This window comes from Eulemur rufifrons, chromosome 7, assembly GCF_041146395.1.
Source record: "Eulemur rufifrons isolate Redbay chromosome 7, OSU_ERuf_1, whole genome shotgun sequence".
NCBI classification, from domain to species: domain Eukaryota; kingdom Metazoa; phylum Chordata; class Mammalia; order Primates; family Lemuridae; genus Eulemur; species Eulemur rufifrons.
In genome coordinates, this window is record NC_090989.1 from 265,407,170 (window position 1) to 265,427,178 (window position 20,009).

At 36.3% G+C, this 20,009-nt stretch overlaps 1 protein-coding gene across 5 annotated transcripts in view; it reads right to left on the minus strand.

Moving 5' to 3' along the window:
- Positions 1-20,009, minus strand: part of LPAR1 (lysophosphatidic acid receptor 1) — a 130,864-nt gene that overhangs the window by 54,434 nt on the left and 56,421 nt on the right. For 4 of the 5 annotated variants that reach the window (XM_069474547.1, XM_069474545.1, XM_069474546.1 and 1 more), the window contains one exon: positions 3,244-3,991. In XM_069474547.1, the coding sequence (XP_069330648.1) occupies positions 3,244-3,991 (748 nt within the window). The remainder of the gene's footprint in view (positions 1-3,243; positions 3,992-20,009) is intronic. The other variant, XM_069474548.1, reaches the window with a different exon arrangement.

The window sequence follows — 20,009 nt, forward strand, 5'->3', positions numbered from 1 at the left end:
ATGGAGGTGAAAAACACATGGGCTTTGGAACCTGAGTGCCTGAATTTGAATCCCAGCTTCTATACTTACTAGCTGTGTGGCCTTGGGCAAGTTACCTAACTCTCTTTACCTGCATTTTCACCATCTGGAAAATGAGAATAATAAATCAATAATGGTACCTATACTCCATATGGTTATTATTTACAAATACTAATTTCTAAGGTAGCACATGATTAATGCTACATGAGCATCTGACAAATAAAAACAATTATTAAGATCCAGTACTCACTCAAAAGGAGCTTACATACAAGATCATGCTTTAAAACCTGCCACTGGTATTGTCATCATAAATCTCAAAGATGCCTTTATTTTTAAGTTGACTCCTAAGAATTAAGGTGTTTACCAACAAATTCTTCTCCTGATCATGAAGAATAAACAGGTCTAAAATCCAGAGGTCATTGTGACAGAGTGAGAATGGAAACTGAAGAATCATCCCCAGAATAAATGAAAATAAAACAAACATATTATATACTGAGCACCCATTGTAGCCAGTCCTTTTCCAAGCTGTTGTATTTGGATTAGAAGGCATGGAATGCAATAGGAGCGTAACTTGGTTTGGCTTCCACATGGCTACAGTGGCATATTCTGTAGTAAATGGCTCTCTCTCGTCTTTAGTTTTGAAGGCTCAGAAACTTGGTTTTGGCATCACATACATTCATTCAAGTATTATTTATTCAACACCTTCTTTGGGCCAGATAACTGTGACAGGCAATGTGGAGAAGAGAGACAACAAATCATAACAATCTCTGCCTGCCCTCACAAATCTGACAATCTGGCAGAAAAGACATATTAAAAACTAAATGTGCAAACTGAAAAAAAAAAACAAAAACAAAACAAAAACAAATTGTCAATGGACTAATTTACAATGAGAAGAGCTTCAGGTAGACCAGAATTCTTGTTCCTACAAGGCCAACCTACCTCTTCCATATAATCACGCCCATATAAGGATGGACACTCACAATTCAAGCAAGGAAGCACACTGTAGGAATAGCATCAGGCATCACCTTGACAAACATCTTTAGAATTGTGAATTCCCTATTCTAAGCTGTCTAACCACTCCCCTGCCCATACCCTGCCCATTCTGATTCTCGCTACTTTTCTCAAAAAAAGCAATAGTAATTTAATTTCTGCTTCCTATATTACAGTCACATTCCCATCTTGCCTCACCAAACTTCTTTACCTATTATCTTGATTGGAGATTTCCATGTTCTAAAATTTCTTCCATCTCGCAGCCATAGAAATAATATTTAGAGGCAGTTAACCATATTCAATCTTTGTGGAGTCTATTATTATTATAATAGGCAATATTATTTCTATTTATTTTCAAGTTTAGGGGTGTATGTTGGTGGGAGATGGGGAAGAGTCATTTAGGGCAGATGTACACGGAAAGTACAGCTCTATAAATCCTCAAAATAATTATCTCAACCTGCAAAATAACCCAATGAGACACAAAAGTTAATTTTGCATGAATCATTCAGTATACTGCACACTGGAATACGCTAGATATTATATAAAGGTCAAAAGTAAAACAAGAACTTGGCAGGTTAATAGTCTGAGTTCAGTATTGCTGATGGTTCCATGAACTTTATGCAGCACTTGTCATAATAGGAAAAGTACACACAATATGAAAAGTGTCAGGCAACATTTAGATCATCAGTAAATAAACATTTGAGACAGTGGAGAAGTAAAATGTCTCATGTTGTTTAATTTCATACAAGAATGGCATTCACAGTAAACTAGGATGTGTTTCTTCTATATCATGGAGACTATGTCCTTGTGGCATGGGCACGCCCAAGGGAAACCATTTCTGGTACATCTACTAAACTTCCTTGCATGGAATAAGACAATCTCACATCTGAGGTGAGGTCCCCAGGGGGCATATTATCTAAGCGTTCCAGTTAGCTAGGCAGGGCTTTGGCTGTGTCAGCAGTTCCAAGGCCTAGTTCTCATTCTGACCGATCTATAAGAGGGTCACATTCAGTAGAGCCAGAAATGATCTCCACGATCCACTCACCCTAACCAACATAGCCAGGACTGAGGCATCAACCAGAATGCTAATTTATGTAATGATAATTAGGGCTCTATCTCCTTCCAGTCACTAAAATTAACGTAACCCCCAGAGTTTAAGGGGAGCCACATAATCACCAGCTACATTCACTCAACACTGCTTTACAAACTGGAGCAAAGAGAATAATAGGAACTTTCCACTGAATTTCCTTAGAGAAAGATAAAATGATAAAAGGATTTTTTAAATATTAGCCGGAATATAGTCTTTGGAAAATATGGAATTCCATTGGGTAATTATTTAAACAAATTCTCACCGAGTAAACTTTTTAAATAGGCACTCTACTCTAAACTCCAAAAGAAATGTTTTATGTCTGTCCCTCCTGTGGGTATATCTCCAGGGCCAGCACAGAGCCTAGAACTTTTTAGGTGCTCTTTAACTATTTTCTGAGTACCTAAATGAATAAATATATTCTTCCTGATCACTATCACATATTTTTCATTCAGGAAAAATAATGCTTATTTAAAGGAAAAAGTTATTTGAGTCTATAAAAAGAATAAAATCTTGCTCTTCATCTTGAACTATGAATTAACTTCCATTCCTACAAACAGAAAATTAATTTAAAAAGATCAAGTGTTTATGAAGATGACTGTCTGAGAATATTGTTAATTCCAATGTTTTGTTCAGTAAATCCACACAAAACCTTAATATACTTATGCACAATAACATAGTAACAATTACAGAATGTGACAGATAACTTACTTAGAAATAGACTAATAAAAATAACTACATATGAAAGTATATTTTTTATTATACGAAAGCACTTTCTATCAGAAAATCTGTAACACAGAGACCACAAGGCAAAAGCAATTTGAGCTATAAGAAAATCTTTCAAAAACTAAAATGAATTTGATTCATTATTTTGGTATTTTCAATATTAGATAGCCAAACTCTTCAATGACATCTTTTATATCACCACCATTTATACTGTACTGCTGAAACCCATATACCCATAAAGCTGATTCTGTAATGGTAGAAACACTGGTAAACTGATTTAATATAAAGTTGACTAATTCCCTTGTAATCCCTGCATGTATACCTGAATATTCATATTGTTGTTTATCATGATCATAAACTAACATGGTTTATATTAAGACACTGGGAATCCATAAAATAAGTTATAGTCAAGACAAACTTACCAAGCACAATGACCACAGTCTTCAGAAGACTCATCATGGTATCCCGATTCCTTCGGGGTCCAGAACTATGCCGAGACATTCTCATAGTCCTCTGGCGAACATAGCCAAAGATGTGAGCATAGAGAACCACCATTACCACAAAGGTCACCAAGTTGAAAATGGCCCAGAAGACTAAGTAAGAGTCACTGTAGAGGGGTGCCATGTTGGAACAATTGTCAATATCACAGATGCAGTTCCAGCCCACACTGGGTATAGCCCCCATAACAATGGCCATAGTCCAAATGACCACAATGACCACCACCACCCGCCGGTTGCTCATCCGTGTGTGAAGCTGCATGCGGAAAACCGTAATGTGCCTCTCGATTGCAATGGCCAGTAAGTTGGCCACAGATGCTGTCAGGCTGGTATCAATGAGGCCCTGACGAAGGAGCCACGTGCTAACGGTCAGTCTCCGAGTATTGGGTCCTGTGTTGAACATTAGATAAAAGTAGGCCAACCCAGCAAAGAAGTCTGCAGCAGCCAGATTAGCCATTAAGTAATAAATAGGAAAATGGAAGCGGCGGTTGACATAGATTGCCACCATGACCAGTAGGTTGGCCAACATTATGAAGATACAGACAGTGATTCCAAGTCCCATCACCAGCTTGCTGACTGTGTTCCATTCTGTTGCAAGATGCTTCCCACTCCGGTTGTAAAAGAAGGCAATGGACTCATTGTAGAAGCACTGTCGTTCGTTCATGGCTGTGAACTAAAAGAGAAAGGAGGGAAGATGATGAAAAAAAAAAAAAAAGAAGAAGAAGAAACCACAGACCCCAATTTAAAGACATATAGATAACATAAGACTTCTATACTAAATGTGGGAAAAACAAAAGCAAAGAATTTGAAAATCTGATCCTGCATAACATTCCATGATTATGTTGAAACCCCAAAGTTTCTCACAGTATTACTGTCCTCAAGATTAAAGACAGTTGGAGTTAAATAAATGACAAGGTCTCTGTTTAGTGGTTGCATGTCATTGAAGTCTACTAGAAAACCCACATGACCCAGAAATCTTGCTTAAAATACATCAGACAGATGAAAATTTTGTAGAGCATTGCAATTGGAATATTTACCATAGTAAAATCTATTTTGACCTGTTATTTAGGGAATCTGTAAATGCAGTTGGTTTCTTGATAGGGTATCATTGCCCTATTATTCTGCATTTCTATTCTCACATGGTACGTTCCATCTGGGACAGACATTTTGTGATGCAGGTTCCCACAAGGACCATCAGTTCCAACATTTCAAAGAAGTCACTATGCATCAAAAGTTCTTTGCCCAAAGCCAACATCTGCTGCTCAACATTCCTGTGGTCAGCATGGCCTACCCCCACAACTCCTTATCCCCAGAATAGCACTTGTCAACCAATCTATAACATTTGAGAACTTTTCTTCCTTTTTGGAGGGCCTCCAAAGAGCAGCTGACACTTTGACACTGCCCTACAAGAAGTAAAATACACTTACATTACATGAAGTGTATCTTTTAAAACATGAGATGATAATGCTTTAAAACATGTTTATTTTGAACATCATTGACTAGAATGTTTTTGAGTATTTATATTCTCACTTGAATCCAAAAAGGATTGAGGAAGTTTGTAATAGAATAATAGAGGTAGTCAATAAAAAAACAAAATTAGAAAATAAAGAAGAAACTAGAAAATTATACATCACATAGAATAAATCACTCTTCCGAGAGCCTTAAATTTATCTATAACTCTTAAAAAATACTTCTTAAAGGCAATTCATATTTTACATTTTTCTTTTTATCATGCTTTGCTTCTAATATTAACAAATGACTTAGCAAATATGACTGTTTTAAACACTATTTTTGATCAAATATTCTACCAGATTTCCATAGTTTGTACATAAATGTTTATCAAACACTGAAAATTCCCAAAACAATGTGAAACACTTAGGAATTTGTTAGTCTTCTGACTTATTCAGACATCTAAAGTCTCTTTCCTCATCTATATTTTAACAGCTTTTAGATCATGCTTTGAACATTACACTTAACATGATGTATAATTATTTATCTCTCTACTTGTCTGTTTCTTAAAGAGATCATAGTCCAAGGGAAGAGTGAAGAATTTGTCTTAAACATCTTGGTATCTTTTGTACCTTCCACAGTGCCTCCTTCACTGAAGATCAGAAAACTTGGCTTGTAGTGTTCCATTCCATCCTGAATCTTGCCATTAGTTTGGTCAATTCATCTAATTTTCTTATCTCTCATTCCCTTGACCTCATCCCTAATGACCTTCTATTCCATTACAACTCAGCTGCCCATGCCCACGGTCACATACTCTGGAGTTTGTAACCACCCAGAACTGTCTCCTTTTGGAAATAACTGAGGCATTCTATAATAATTGCTCATCACAACTTCCCATTCTTCAAATTTTCTACTTAACCCCCAACACTTCTAGTTATTTGCAGTTATTTATTTCCTTTACTTTTTCCTAGTGGGATTACCCTCCCCAACTTCCCCTTTTCTCTTATCTAGCTTAGATTCCATAGTATTAATCTATCATTGCAAATCTCTTCATTACTAACACAGGAACACAATCTCCTCTTGACACTGGGGTCGGATGTCCTTCAGAATTCAGAATTTTTCTGATTTTAAGAATGGTTATATGGAATATATTCCCTATATAACATCCCCAGCAGAGTTTGAGATAGCACTCCATAATCACAGGCAATTTGTGAAACACATGGATATACATATTAAATTTAATAAGCAAAAGCTATAAATAACCTCAAATCAATTCATTCACAGAAGTTTTGCCACCAAATGAGTTATAAAAAAAAATCTTCAGTTTTCAGAGTTTCTTGAATTTTAGAACTTTTAGATAAGGAAAACAGAGGCCTTTATCTTTTTTCCTCCTCACCCCACTGTACTTCTAAAACAATATATTAGAATAAGATCAACCTTGGATGTTATTTGGATGAATCCAGTTTGTTGCTACTTTCACATGTACATTAAGGCATCTCAGAAAGAGAAAACCAACACATCTGCAGATTGATCCCCGTATAAATTCATGATGTCTATCCTCAACTGGGACTTCAATGGAACATGACGATCTGGCTCTCCCCCTAATTATCACTTTACATATTCTGCACAATGACTATTTTAAACTCATCTGCCATTCTCAAACTTTTGAGCCCATCTTTTCTTTCTCCATCAGCTGTTGCCAAACAGAGGAAAATAGAAAATTGTCAGATTGGAACTCCCTCATTTTTCTCCCCACAACAAGACAAAATTACCTGTTCAATAATCCATCCTTTCTTCTTCTTCTGTTACAACAGGTGTCCCTTTTACCATTGGGGTGCTCTGAACCCCGCCCTTTCTTACTATTTCAAGAACTTTGTTCTATCAATTGCTTCCTTTTTCCTCTGTCTTCAGTTTCCTCCCCTTTCTCATCTCTCTCTCTCCCTTCCCTGTCTCCCTCCTCTCCCTTACCCTCCACCATCACTTTTTACCCTCAACACTTAACATTAAGTCTCTGCTATCTTTTTATTTTTTTAATAAAAAAGGTCCCCTGTGATCTCATGTTCTCCTTCCAGCTTTGATTCTTTTTCTCCTTCATAGCCAAATCATCTATAATGTCTGTCTCCCACTGACTTCTCATAGTATGGCTTCTACCCCCACCTACGCAGTAAGTGTACTCTAGTCAAATTCTTAAGATCCATATAACTTCCCACAGCTGCTCTAATCTTTGTGTCACTACCCAGATGGAAACTTTTCATCTGCCCCTTTTGACTTGAGTAGCAGACATACAACTGAGAGGCTCTTTCTGGAAAGTTCTTTCCTAGGCTTCCATGACATCATACTCTCTTGGGTTTTGATTGTTTTCTCTGGGTGGTCCTTCTCAGTCATTTTTGTACTTCTGATGCCCAATATGGATGTGTCTGCAATATTTATGTTCTCATTCATTCAACATATTTTCTTTATCTAATTGATCCCCTAAGACTTCAATTACCTCATATATCCCAAATCCGTCCATGTCTATATATTTAACCCATACTTCCTTCCTGAGCTCTAGGCAAATATCAAATTGCCTACTGGTATCTCTATTGACTATCCCCATAAGTTCTTCACTTGCAATGTTCAAAACCAAACTCAAACTCATAATCTTCCTTATGCTCCCCAACCTGCCCTCCTGCTCTGTCTACCCCAGAGACTAGATAGACAATTACTATCTATCCAGTGGCCCAAGTGCTAAACCTGGGAATTCCTCCTTCTCCTTATCCTCATTTAAATCAGTAAGCAAATCCTAGACATTATCGTAAGTATCTACCTAACCTGTCTACTCTATCCCACATGCATGACTATCAACATTATTACTACACTAGCTTCCTATGTGTTCTTTCTACTCAGCTCCAATCCTTTCTCTTGTGATCCTTCTAAAACACAAAGCTGATCAAGCTGTTCCCCTACTGAAAATGTTTCAATGGCTTACAAGTGCACTTAAGATAAAAATCTAAACTCTGGAACCATTTTATCAGGTCTCACCTGCCACAACTCAAGCTCTTAATGACTTCAAAGTCTCTGCTCCAGTTCTATTTAATACGTTCTGCTCTCTCTTGCCTCTGATTCTCAGCATCAGAATCACCTAGAGGGTTTGTAAAGCACAGATTGCTGGCCACACTTCACAAATGTCTGATTCAGTAGATCCAAGGTAGGGCCCCAAGTAATGTGGATGCTGCTGGTCCAGGGACCATACTTTAAGTGCTACAATCCTCCCCTAATTTTCGTTGGTTGAAATGTTATTTCTTCTATTCATTCTCTTCAGACATTCCCAAGTCTAGGCAAAGTGTTTCCTACCACAGTTCAACTATAATAACACTTAATTTACTGTATAATAATTGCTTAATTACCCATTAATTCCTCCATCCATGTTGCTATAAACCCAATAAGGGAAGAGATTCTAGCTTTTTCATTTACATTTGTATGGTATCCACCTCTTAGATGGATCAGATGCTAGATACATATTGATTGCATTAATAAAGATAGTATCGAAAATGTTTATACTTTACAAGTTCTCCTTCTGCAAAGGATATACAAAAATTGTAAATGCAAATGTAAAACTACTGTCCTTTCCACTAGCCCCTGTAACCATTTACTTTCTCTGGACAAAGAGAAATGTTTAAATCAAATATCAAGCATATATTATTTCACAACATTCCAACTTCTGAACACCAAGTACCAACACAGTCAAGCAGAGATACGTACGGTTTCTTAGCCCTTCCCACACAGAGAAACTATATATAGTTAAGGATGCCAAAAAAGTATAAGTTGTCTTTCTAAACCACAGTCAGCTAAGACGAATAAAACTATTAGATTTTCTCTAATGGTATCTCATGTGCTGAATTAGCAAAAGGCATGAGACTCAGTCCTATGCCATTTTTTTCCTCTCAAAAATTGAGTGTGATGCCATAAAACCATACATATTTAATGGTATAATTATTTTTGAACCTAAGTTTTATCATCTGTGAAATGAGGAAGTTAGACTAAATTATGCATAAAGTCTATTTCAGACTTAAAATTCTACACTAAGGATTCTGGGTAAGAACTCATAGTTCACAAAAATTACCAGCTAAATATTGAAAGAGTATAAAACATACCAGGAATTAAAAATAGGAAGGGTCTAATATATCTGAGAAAAAGTAAGAGAAATTTCAGCTGCATTTAGTATAATAGGACTGAATTGAAAAAGGAATTAAATCTCCTCTCCTATTGTCTACAAAAAGCAACAGGTCCAGAAAAAAAGCAGAGGAGACCCTGGAAGCACCTCCAATAACAGGAGGGCAGCGTGAATGGGCTTTCTTCCTTCTTCAGAATGCAATGAACTCAGTCAGAAAACCCACATCAAGCTCAGGGAGAATCCAATTTAACTATGATTGGACTACATATAAGCCAATAAGACAGTCATGGCTATACTGTTACAGCAAACAAAAAAATTATCAAACACAATGGGGAAAAATGTAATTTCAAAGGAGATGACCATCCTGAAGAACAAGGGAAAACAACTCCTGCTGAAGCAGATTTATGAGAGTGGGGTGGGAAACAAAGAGAAAGGGGGAAAAGAAACAGATTGAATTACAGGATATTTCTGATTTGTGTTCTCAGTGTTCTTTGTTAGGGAACCCGTATTAAAAATAGAGCAAGCCATTATGAAAATAAACAAACAAACAAACAAACAAACAAACAAAAACCAGTAAAAACTACATGGAGATTGTATCAGTTTCCTATTGCTGCTGTAACGAATTGCTATAAATTTAGCAGCTTAAATACACAAATTTATTATCTCATAGTCCTGAAGGTCAGAAGTCTAAAATGGGTCTCACTGGATTAAAAGGAAGGTGTTGGAAGGGCGGTGTTCCTTTCCAGAGGCTCTAGGGGAGAATCTGTTTTCTTATCTTTGCCAACTTCCAGAGGCTGCCCACATGTCTTGGCTCATGGCCCCCTTCCATCTTCAAAAGCCAGTAACAGCCAGTCAAGTCCTTTCACACTGCTGATGCTAACTCTTCTTCCTCCCTCTTCCACACCTGAAGACCCTAGTGATTACACTGGGCCCATTCAGGTAATCTAGAATAATCTCCCCATTTCAAGATCTTTAAATAAATCACATCTGAAAAGTCTCTTTTGCTATATAAGGCAGCATCCTCACATATGCTGGGAATTAAGTTAATAATGGGTATCTTTGGAAGCCATTATTGTGCCTACCAGGGCAAACTGAAAAACAATTTCTGAATTATAAACAGCAACACAGGCAATGAAATGAAGTAAAAAAATACCAGAAAACTAAAATGGCAAGTCGAAGACTTAAAAACTTCATCCAGCACTGAGAAGAGAGTCAGAGATGACAAGAAAAAAAGGAAAGAGGCAGATATAGGGGAAAAAAAAAAAAAAAAGTTACACCAGAAATCTGAGAAAGTTTAGGGCAAAGCTGAAGAAACACAGCTCCAAACAGAAGAAAAGTGGAAAAGACCTTAGAACCTCAGATTACTGGTTTAAATTTATATACATTACAAAAGAAAGTTAATTAAAAGCAACTAAAATGTAGATACAGCTTGATGAGATTTTGGAATCTCAATGATAAAGAAAAATTCTTAGAGTATAGACAAACAACAAAAAACAATCAAACATCTAAAGAGAGAGAGAACAGGATATCCCCAGGCTTCTGATGTAGAATTGCTAAGAACAGAGAGAGCCCAAGCAACCAAAATCTCCATCATATGGAGAAAATATTTGAGACCTACAGCCAACTATAGTGATGTTCTCATATGAGGACAATAAAGAACAGTCTCAGGCCAGGCGCAGTGGCTCAAGCTTGTAATCCTAGCACTCTGAGAGGCCGAGGCAGGTGGATCATTTGAGCTCAGGAGTTTGAGACCAGCCTGAGCAAGAGCAAGACCCCGTCTCTACTAAAAATAGAAAGAAATGATCTGGAAAACTAAAAATATATAGAAAAAATTAGCTGGGCATGGTGGCACATGCCTATAGTCCCACCAATTGGGAGGCTGAGGCAGAAGGATTGCTTGAGCCCAGGAGTTTGAGGTTGCTGTGAGCTAGGCTGATGCCATGGCACTCTAGCCCGGGCAACAGAGTAAGACTCTGCCTCAAAAAAAAAAAAAAAAAAAAAAAAAAAGAACAGTCTCAGAGATGTGGGGTCTCAGAAAGAACACCATCTACATTTCCTTCCTAAAGAAAGTACATATACAAGTCGGTCATGAGAAAAGGTTTTAAAAAACCCCAAACAGAAAAACAAAAACACCCACAAAATGAAGACCCTGGCAGCAAGAATTAAAACCCACAAAGCATATAATACTAAGTAATTGTTCTTCAAGTGGTTATAAAACTTAAAGCAAATATCAAAAATAATTCTTGAAAGAAGTTACACCTATAAATAACCTAAGATTAAAATTACTTATTGTATTGATAAAAACTTGAAATGGGGGAGAATATAAATATTAATTTTCTCTCATTACTGAGATAAAAATCAAAACATACCATTTAAACTGTGAAAAATGGAGTGAAAAATAGCAGGAAAGGATAAACATGTACAGAATGACAATTACGTAAAATTTATATAAGATTATAAATTATTTTTTTCATCTTTAGAAGGTAACTCATTTATTGCAAGAAATTTTGGGAAAAACAAAAATACACTCAGACAAAACTCAGTAAGTACTTTTTTTTAAAAGTTCATCATTCTAATATCCAAACCACTATAAGTAGAAATTTGTCCATAAAAAGAGAAGTTACAGAATTTTGCCCTAAGAAACAAAAATATGGATATCATTATTTCCATATTAGATTGTCCTCAACACTAAAAAACAGTCCACATTCACGTCCTTTTCTCACCCACCAATTACTATATCTCAGGATGAAGGGGCAAGGGTAGGGGTGGCCTCAATGGCTGGTCTACAGAGCAGATGTTCCAAATCTCAGAAATTTACCTCACCCTATTGTGTGACCTCAAAAGAAGTCACAACAAATCTGCCAAGCCTAAACGCTAAAGAGGCGCATGTGGCCTTCAGCTTTGCTATGTACTTCATTTATTGATGCGCACATTCCCAGACGTGTATGAGCTGCCAGGTTGGGCATGCCACTGCGCTGTGCCTTCGATGCATTTTTTAATCTCCTAAAAAACAATTACATATTCATTAGCCTAAAGGAAAAGGGAACACTTAGTACAAACTCACAGACTAGTAATTACACCGATTTGATTGAGCACGTATTTAGATACGAATGTAAATATGTACTCTACTGACATACTCTAAGGGAGGGATCTTAATCCATGCTGGATAAAGGACCAGTAATAAGATATAAATCAAGCCAGCTTGTTCCAACTTCTGTTAAAGCACAACAGTGGAGGGCCTGATTTATAGCCTTGGCTAACCAAGTCTCTTCCTGATTCTGACGTTCATCCAGCTAATTTGGTCTTCAGTGAGTTCCACAACTGCTCTGAGTCTCAATTTTCTCATTTGTAAATTAAGGAATGAATGGTCTCTAACACCTTTTCAATTCTAGTTCTTAAATCTAAAATAATCAGACCTATTTCCTCCCCCCAAAAAAAGATTAGAAAATAGATAGCACAAAATTTATTAAATGCCATTAAGTCTCTATTAACAAAAAAACAATCCTCACCCTTTTTAAGGCCTCAAATTAGAAACAAGAAAATGACACAATTTGTCACTACAACCAGAAAATAGGCCACAAAATAATGCTGATACCAACTAAAAATGATTTAAAGCTGGAATCTTTATAATGCTGAAGAATATGCAACTAAATTTCAAAAGGTTTATCTGAAAAAGTACATAAACTGCTACTTCTTATAAACCAATGATGTACATCAAAATGATGTACACATATGTAAAAAGAAACTATGGAAAACATAAATTATAAGTAAAGAAAAATACTTTTTATCCATTATAGCCCATTATCTACCAGGCTACATCATCGTATTTGCCAAATTTCCAAAGAGAGAATTCTCTGTCAGTTCTAAGAGAAAGGAATGAAAAAATTCACTAAAAACACTAAGATGTGCTGGATAAAATATATTAAATAGTTCCCAGATGCATTGTTGAGCTAAGAGGGAACTTCAAATCAAGGTGACAGGCTGCCTGGGCAGGAGATTGTCAGAGTTTATGGAGACAGGGTTTTAAATGCTACTGAGAAACAGAAAATGAACCCTTGGCCTTGACTGAGGCGGTGAGTTAGAATTGAGACCCACTTATATGCAGTCTCAAAGATCTCCATATCAGTAAATGAGGAGATCAGAAAAAAATAATATACCTATTTATCTGGGGAGAACAAGAAAGTCTGTGTGGAGCTTAGGCTTCAGATTGGAAAATAAATAAAAGACTCCATTAAGAAATTATGACTCCAAGCCTATAAATCACACAAGGTTGCGATGTGAAGTTAGACCACCTGTCAAGTTTGAGAACCCACAGGAGAAGCAATTAACACAAACCGGGTCCTGAGTTTGTGATATTCCCATATCCCTCCCACTCCATGTGCCTGGCACTAGCACACACCCAGCTTCTCTAGAGGCCAGACCTCAATGCAGCCACACAGGATTCTCTTGGATCAGCCCCACTGAATATGAACTCATCTTTCAAAAGAATAAAAATACAGGAGGGATTCCATATGTGAGAACTGGCAGAACAGTCAGCAGCAGGATTAGACCCAAGAATGTCAGAAAAATGAATGAAGACAAAAATGAACTGATTGGGTGTATTCCCCCTTTTCCACTTTTATTGGTTTAAGAGTTATACTTTCTATTCTTTAATACTTATTCTTAATATTTTAACATGCACACTTGAAGTCCAAAGATTATTCTCTTCCCTTGAAATGCTTTTACTCCAATGTCTCCACTCCCATCTTACATGTTACTGTGGTTCAGCCTTTTATTTCCATTTGTTTTGAAGCCTGCCTAAAATTACCTGCTATTATTGTTTTGGTTTTGTATTTTCAAAGCTTATTTAGTTACCTTTGTCTGAAGCCAACATAATCACGTTACAAGAACAAACAAGATGAGTAAGAGTAAATTAAATTATGAGCCCATCTTATTTAAGAACATGAATCAGAGTTTCTAAATAAAATGCAAGTAAATCAAATAGAGCAATGTGTGCATATAAATATTAAGATATATGTAAAAATATTGATGTATTGTATGTCTATATACACAGATGAGACAAGGTATGTGCATGCATGACTAAAATAGAGTATGCATGTATATTTGTTTTTATGACTAAATAGGGTTTATTCCAGAATTCAAAGATGATTTAACATTTAAAAAATCTGGTTACATAATTAACCACTTTTACAAATTTAAAGAGAAAAAAGCCAATGATCATTTAAAAGACATGGAAAGTGTATTTGGTAATTTTTAATACCTTTTTATGACATAATTTGGTAATCTAGAATTAGAAGAGAACTAATTTCCTTAAGTTAATAAAAGGCAGCTACCAAACATGTACAGTAATTGTCATATTTGATGGAAGCATTCCCTTTTAAAACAAACAAATCTGACTCAATTACCAGTTGCTCTTGGCATGTACTGGTGGTCATGGTCAGGGCAGTAAGATCAGAGTAAAAAAAGAAAAGAACTGGAAAAGGAAAAAAACTTATTTCCATCCACATATAATCAGCTACATAGAAAATATGAGACAATCTATAAACAAACTGTATTAAGAGAGTTCAGCAAATTTGTTGGATTACGTATCAAGCCATATGAATCAACAGTTCCTACAGAAACACCAGAAAACAAAGTTTTTATTTCAAGAAAGAACACATTTACAATGAAAGCTCTAATGTATCTAGAAATAATACTCAAAAGCTTATAAGAAAACCTAAATGAAGGTAAACTATTTTATGAATAAAGAAAGCTATAATGATATCAGTCTTTCCAGTATTAATAAACACTTGGCCCCTGAACTACACAGGTTTGGACTGCATGAGTCCACTTATACACAGATTTTCCTCTGCCTCTGCCACTCCTGAGACAAGAAGACCAACCCCTCCTCTTCCTTCTCCTCTGCAGCCCACTCAATGTGAAGACAAGGAGTATGAAGACCTTTATAATGATCCACTTCCACTTAATAGTAAATATCTTTTCTCTTCCTTATGATTTTCTTTTCTCTAGCTTGCTTTATTGTAAGAAAACACTATATAATACACACAGCATAAAAAATACTTGTTAATCAACTATATACGTTATCAGAAAGCCTTCCAGTTAACAGTAGGCTAGTAGTAAAGTTTCTGGGGAGTCAAAAGTTACCCACAAATTTCTGACTGCATGGTAGATCAACACACCTAACCCTCACATTGCTCAAGGGTCAACTGTATAAATTTAATGTGATAAAATTAAATTCCCAAAGGGGTTTTCATAACATTTCATAACATACAGGCTCTCTGAACACTGATATAAAAGTAAAAAACAACAAGAACATCCAAGATAGCTTGAAAACTGAATGAGAAGCTCTACTGAATACCACATTTTTGAAGTGATGGTAGTTAAAACATTGTGATATTGGCACAGAAATACATGAATAGCCCAATGGAACAGAATAGAGAGCCTGAAACACACACTTATATGGTAACTTGATATGAGAGACATGGCTTTACGCATCAATTGAGAATATGGCTTAACTGTTCAACCATATAAAAAAAATAAAATAAATTGAATATCTACGTCATACACAAAAATCCATTTCAGATGACATAAATCCAGTATTATACACAGAAATCCATTTTGGGCAATATGAAGCTATATCTGTAAAAAGTAAATCTCTAAAACTTTTAGAAGAAAATGAGAAATTTATAAGCTGTGAATAGGGAGGATCTTTCTAAATAAAACCAAAACACTGATAAAAATTTAACTAATCAAAAATTTAAAACTTCTGTGCTGCAAAAAGACTTTAAAATGAATGAAAAGAAAAGCTAAAGATTAGTAGAAAGTTTGGCAATACACAAAAGACAGACTTCTTGACAGTGAAATCTAAAGACTTTTTACAAATCAAAAAGAGAAAATCCAAACAGTCTAAAACAAAACTGGGCAAAGATGTGGTTAGGCAATTCACAGAAGAGGATACCTTAATGGCAGATAATCACCTAAAAGGAAAATTACTCTTACAGGGAATCAGACAAAGTTAAATACAAACTACAGTGAGGTCCAATGTATTAATATTTCTATCAGGTTGGCAAAAATTAACAAGTCTGAAAATATCAAGGGTTGGTAGGACAGTCATATAGTGCTAGTGAATGTAAAATTTAGTCCAACAGATTTGTAAAACACTTTGGCAAAAACTACTAATGTCAGACATATTCACACACTAGACTGAAAGATTCTAACCCTAGGGGGGGAAAAAAAATCACACAGGTGCCTGAGGAGACCCACGAGAATTTTCATTGCCAGTCTTTTATAATATAAAATATTAGAATCAACATAAATATTCATCAACTAGTGAATGGATAAATTATAATAGAACCAGAAAGGTATACAACAAAGCAGTTAAAATAAAGTATAGCTGTATATATGCTAATAACTAAAGCAACTTGACAAGTATATGTGCAGTATATCATTCTTATGAATGTTCAAAACTTGCAGAAACCTACTATATATTGTCTATATTTTTCCCACGTGTGTATATATCCACAAACACATGCAGAGAGATGCTAAATATCAATTTATGATCTGGGTAAACAGAAGGTTAATAGAATTGGGAAGGAATACAAGGGCCTTCAACTTTATCTGTAACCACTCATTTGTTTTATCTATTAAATCTCAAAAGATTTTGAAGACACTACATCAAAACGTTAAAATTTTACAAAGCTGGGTAATGGATATATTATTGTATTATAATTCCCTCTGCACATTTTATTATGTTTGACATATTTTATTTTAGAAAGAAAGAAACCTAATTCCATCTGAACCATTAAAAGAGGAAGGGAAAAGAAGGAGAGGGACATACTAGTTTCCTCATCTATAAAATGGAGAGAAACACCTTCTTTTAAGAATTGAGCATTGGTTACTCTATCTCCCTGACATCTCCTGAAACTTTTAAACTCAGAGGGCTTGAACCTTCATAAACCAACTGCCATCTCTAAAACGCAGCCTTACTTAAACTGACAGATCAAAACGATGTAACTAAATCATTTATCCTATGAAGTAAATGAAAAACTATTTTCCATCAGTCCATTTTGTTCATAGGCTAATAACAGAATATATTTCTTTTTCTTTTCTTTTTTTTTTTTTTTTTTTTGAGACAGAGTCTCGCTTTGTTGCCCGGGCTAGAGTGAGTGCCATGGCGTCAGCCTAGCTCACAGCAACCTCAAACTCCTGGGCTCAAGTGATCCTACTGCCTCAGCCTCCCAAGTAGCTGGGACGACAGGCATGTGCCACCATGCCCGGCTAATTTTTTCTATATATGTTTTAGTTGGCCAGATAGTTTCTTTCTATTTTTAGTGGAGACAGGGGTCTCACTCTTGCTCAGGCTGGTCTAGAACTCCTGACCTCAAGCGATCCACCCGCCTCAGCCTCCCAGAGTGCTAGGATTACAGGTGTGAGCCACTGTGCCCGGCCTAGAATATATTTCTTTATAACCTTATTCCATTTCAATTTTTAAAAATAGGATTACCAGCCCAGGCAACATAGTGAAACCCCATCTTTACAAAAATTTTTAAAAAGAAAAAAGTTAGCCAGGGGTGGTAGTGCGCACCTGTAGTCCTAGCTACTTGGGAGGCTGAACAAAGGATCACTTGAGCCCAGGAGTTGGAGGTTGCAGTGAGCTGTGATTGCTCCAACCTGGGCAACAGACTGAGGCCCTATCTCAAAAAAATAAAATAAAATAAATAAAAATAGGATTGTATGCCTACTTTAGTTTTTATTATCATCTATTACCTTCCATTACTGTGTTCTTTTATTTTTACAAAACAGCTTGTCTCTGTAAACTCTTCTTTCTGTGACTAGCTGGAGGAAGCAGTAAAATGAGTATGTACAATCAGAAAAACAGCATTTAATATTTTACATAGTGACAGAAATTTATTTTTAATAATTTTAAGAAAAAAATTGTGCAAAAAGTGTTAAGAGTTCTATGAGTAAATGTGTATTTCTGATACATCATTTGAAACAGTAAAGGATCATGGTGTGACTGATGACTATAATCCTTGCAGACTCCTATCATTTGCCACCTTGTTTGCTCTGCCTTCTCTTTCTCCACCACCATAGAGTTGACTTCCCATCTGCAGGTTCAATTTTGCCCTAGTTTTCCAAGCTAATTTTGCATAAGACATTGGAATGATCTGCAGTTGAGTCTCTCCACCCTGCCACATCTCACTGAGGTGGGATCTACCCCTGACCATGACAGAGGAATCCTGAGTTCCTATCTGTCATCTCTACACAATCCAATATGGCAGAGGTAAACCCTTAACTATCCACAGCCCATTGGGGTGGGATGCTTCCTGGGTCCTCCTTTCTCCATTCTTTTTCCAGGTTACTTCAGTAACCTGATCACCCACAATTAAAGTAATACGAAACAGAGTTCTTTTAATAGAGCCCCTTAGAGCTGGGGCCCACACCTGAATCCCAATAAATGGTGCTTCCTTCCAGGCCTGAACTGGCTCGTGGAGGCTCATCTAAGTGCAAATATTTTAAAATCACCTGCTGGAAACCCTGACTTTGAAATCAGGCAGCCATCTAGTTCACCAACAAACACGCCCTACTCCTCTTCCTACAGGACTGGAGCTCAGGCTACCAAAGGTTGTCTGAATCTTTGAGAGGTGTTTTATTGCCAACCTAGGCTTTCAGAAGCTAATCTGTTCCACTGCCCTTTCACAGACATTTTGTCTGATGCTAAGGAGCAGGTATCAACCCAAGTTCACTTCTCTTTGGGCCTGAGCCAGCCTAGGAAGATAATTTATGAAATGAGATAAGTTTAACTTAAGGGCAGTTCTTAAGTGATGCCATGCAATTACCAAATGGCAGTATCATCGCACAGCAAATGAAGGTTGATTTTTTTTTTTAATGATGGTCTTATTACAGCAAGGTACAGATCTCAAAAGACAGAAATCCTCTGGGGTCTATAATTATGATTCCCTTAGCTGGTAAAAACAGTAAGACATTGTCCCACCTTAGTATTTATTCATGGCAAAGCTGCAATAAAAGTTCCAAGAAAAGTAGCTGGAGAACCTAGGAATATGAAAAGGAAATCAGGCAAACAGCACCACAATGCACAATAGAGGGAGAAAGACACCCCCCCCCTTTGAAGGATAAAGCAGCAGCTCCATTAATCATGAAAGACTAAACCAATTCAAAAACATAATAGAAAGAAAAATAAACAAACATGAAAGATGTCATTTGTGGTTTATCCTATGTGCCCCTGTACAATTCTGTCTTATGAATAGAAAACTCAAAATGCACTCTCAGATTCTGAAATAATATATCCTCTCAAGCTTTATCTGAGTTTATAAACACAAAAGGGGCGTATATGAATTTAAATTGCAATATGAGAACAAATTTAACTTCTAATAGAAACAGAGTTTGAGATGGAGTAAGTCAGAAATCTCAATGTTTATCTCCACATGCATTTATTCCTGGCACTACACTGGAGTTCTCCATGGAGTGTTTATCTAACTTGGCTTTCCTCTGATGGATCTTCTGGCATACCACATAAGCACACAGCCCATATGTACCAGTAACCACTTTCTCCCTGTGAAGAACTCCCAGTGTAATCATGGGGAAAAGGGAAGGAACTCACACATGTCAGGTATCTAGTAAAGGGCTGATACTGCACAAAGCACTCAACAGTTTTTTTGACATTTAAACTTGTGACCACAGTATATATTTGAATTCTGGAGATTTAAAAAAAAAAAAAAAAATGAAGCTGAAAGAGAGACCTATATTGAAGATCCCCTAACTCTGATCTACAGCAACAGCCTAGATTTGAACCAAAATCCACTGGGATCTAAGCCCATGCATTCTCTTTTCTCAATTCCATGTTAGGTGAAGCCAGATCACACTATGTCTTTACTGTGTGGCATTGGAAATATACTTCATACTGTAAGTAATTGTCTGAAAGAGAGCACTATCAAGATAATCCCTGATCCCTTACTTTCTTTAGAGATCCATAATTTAACAATTGCAACCATCATATTACTTTCCTTACTTTGGACCCTTCAGTGTATGTCTCATTTTTATATTCTTCAGTGGTGAAATATTCTGGTTA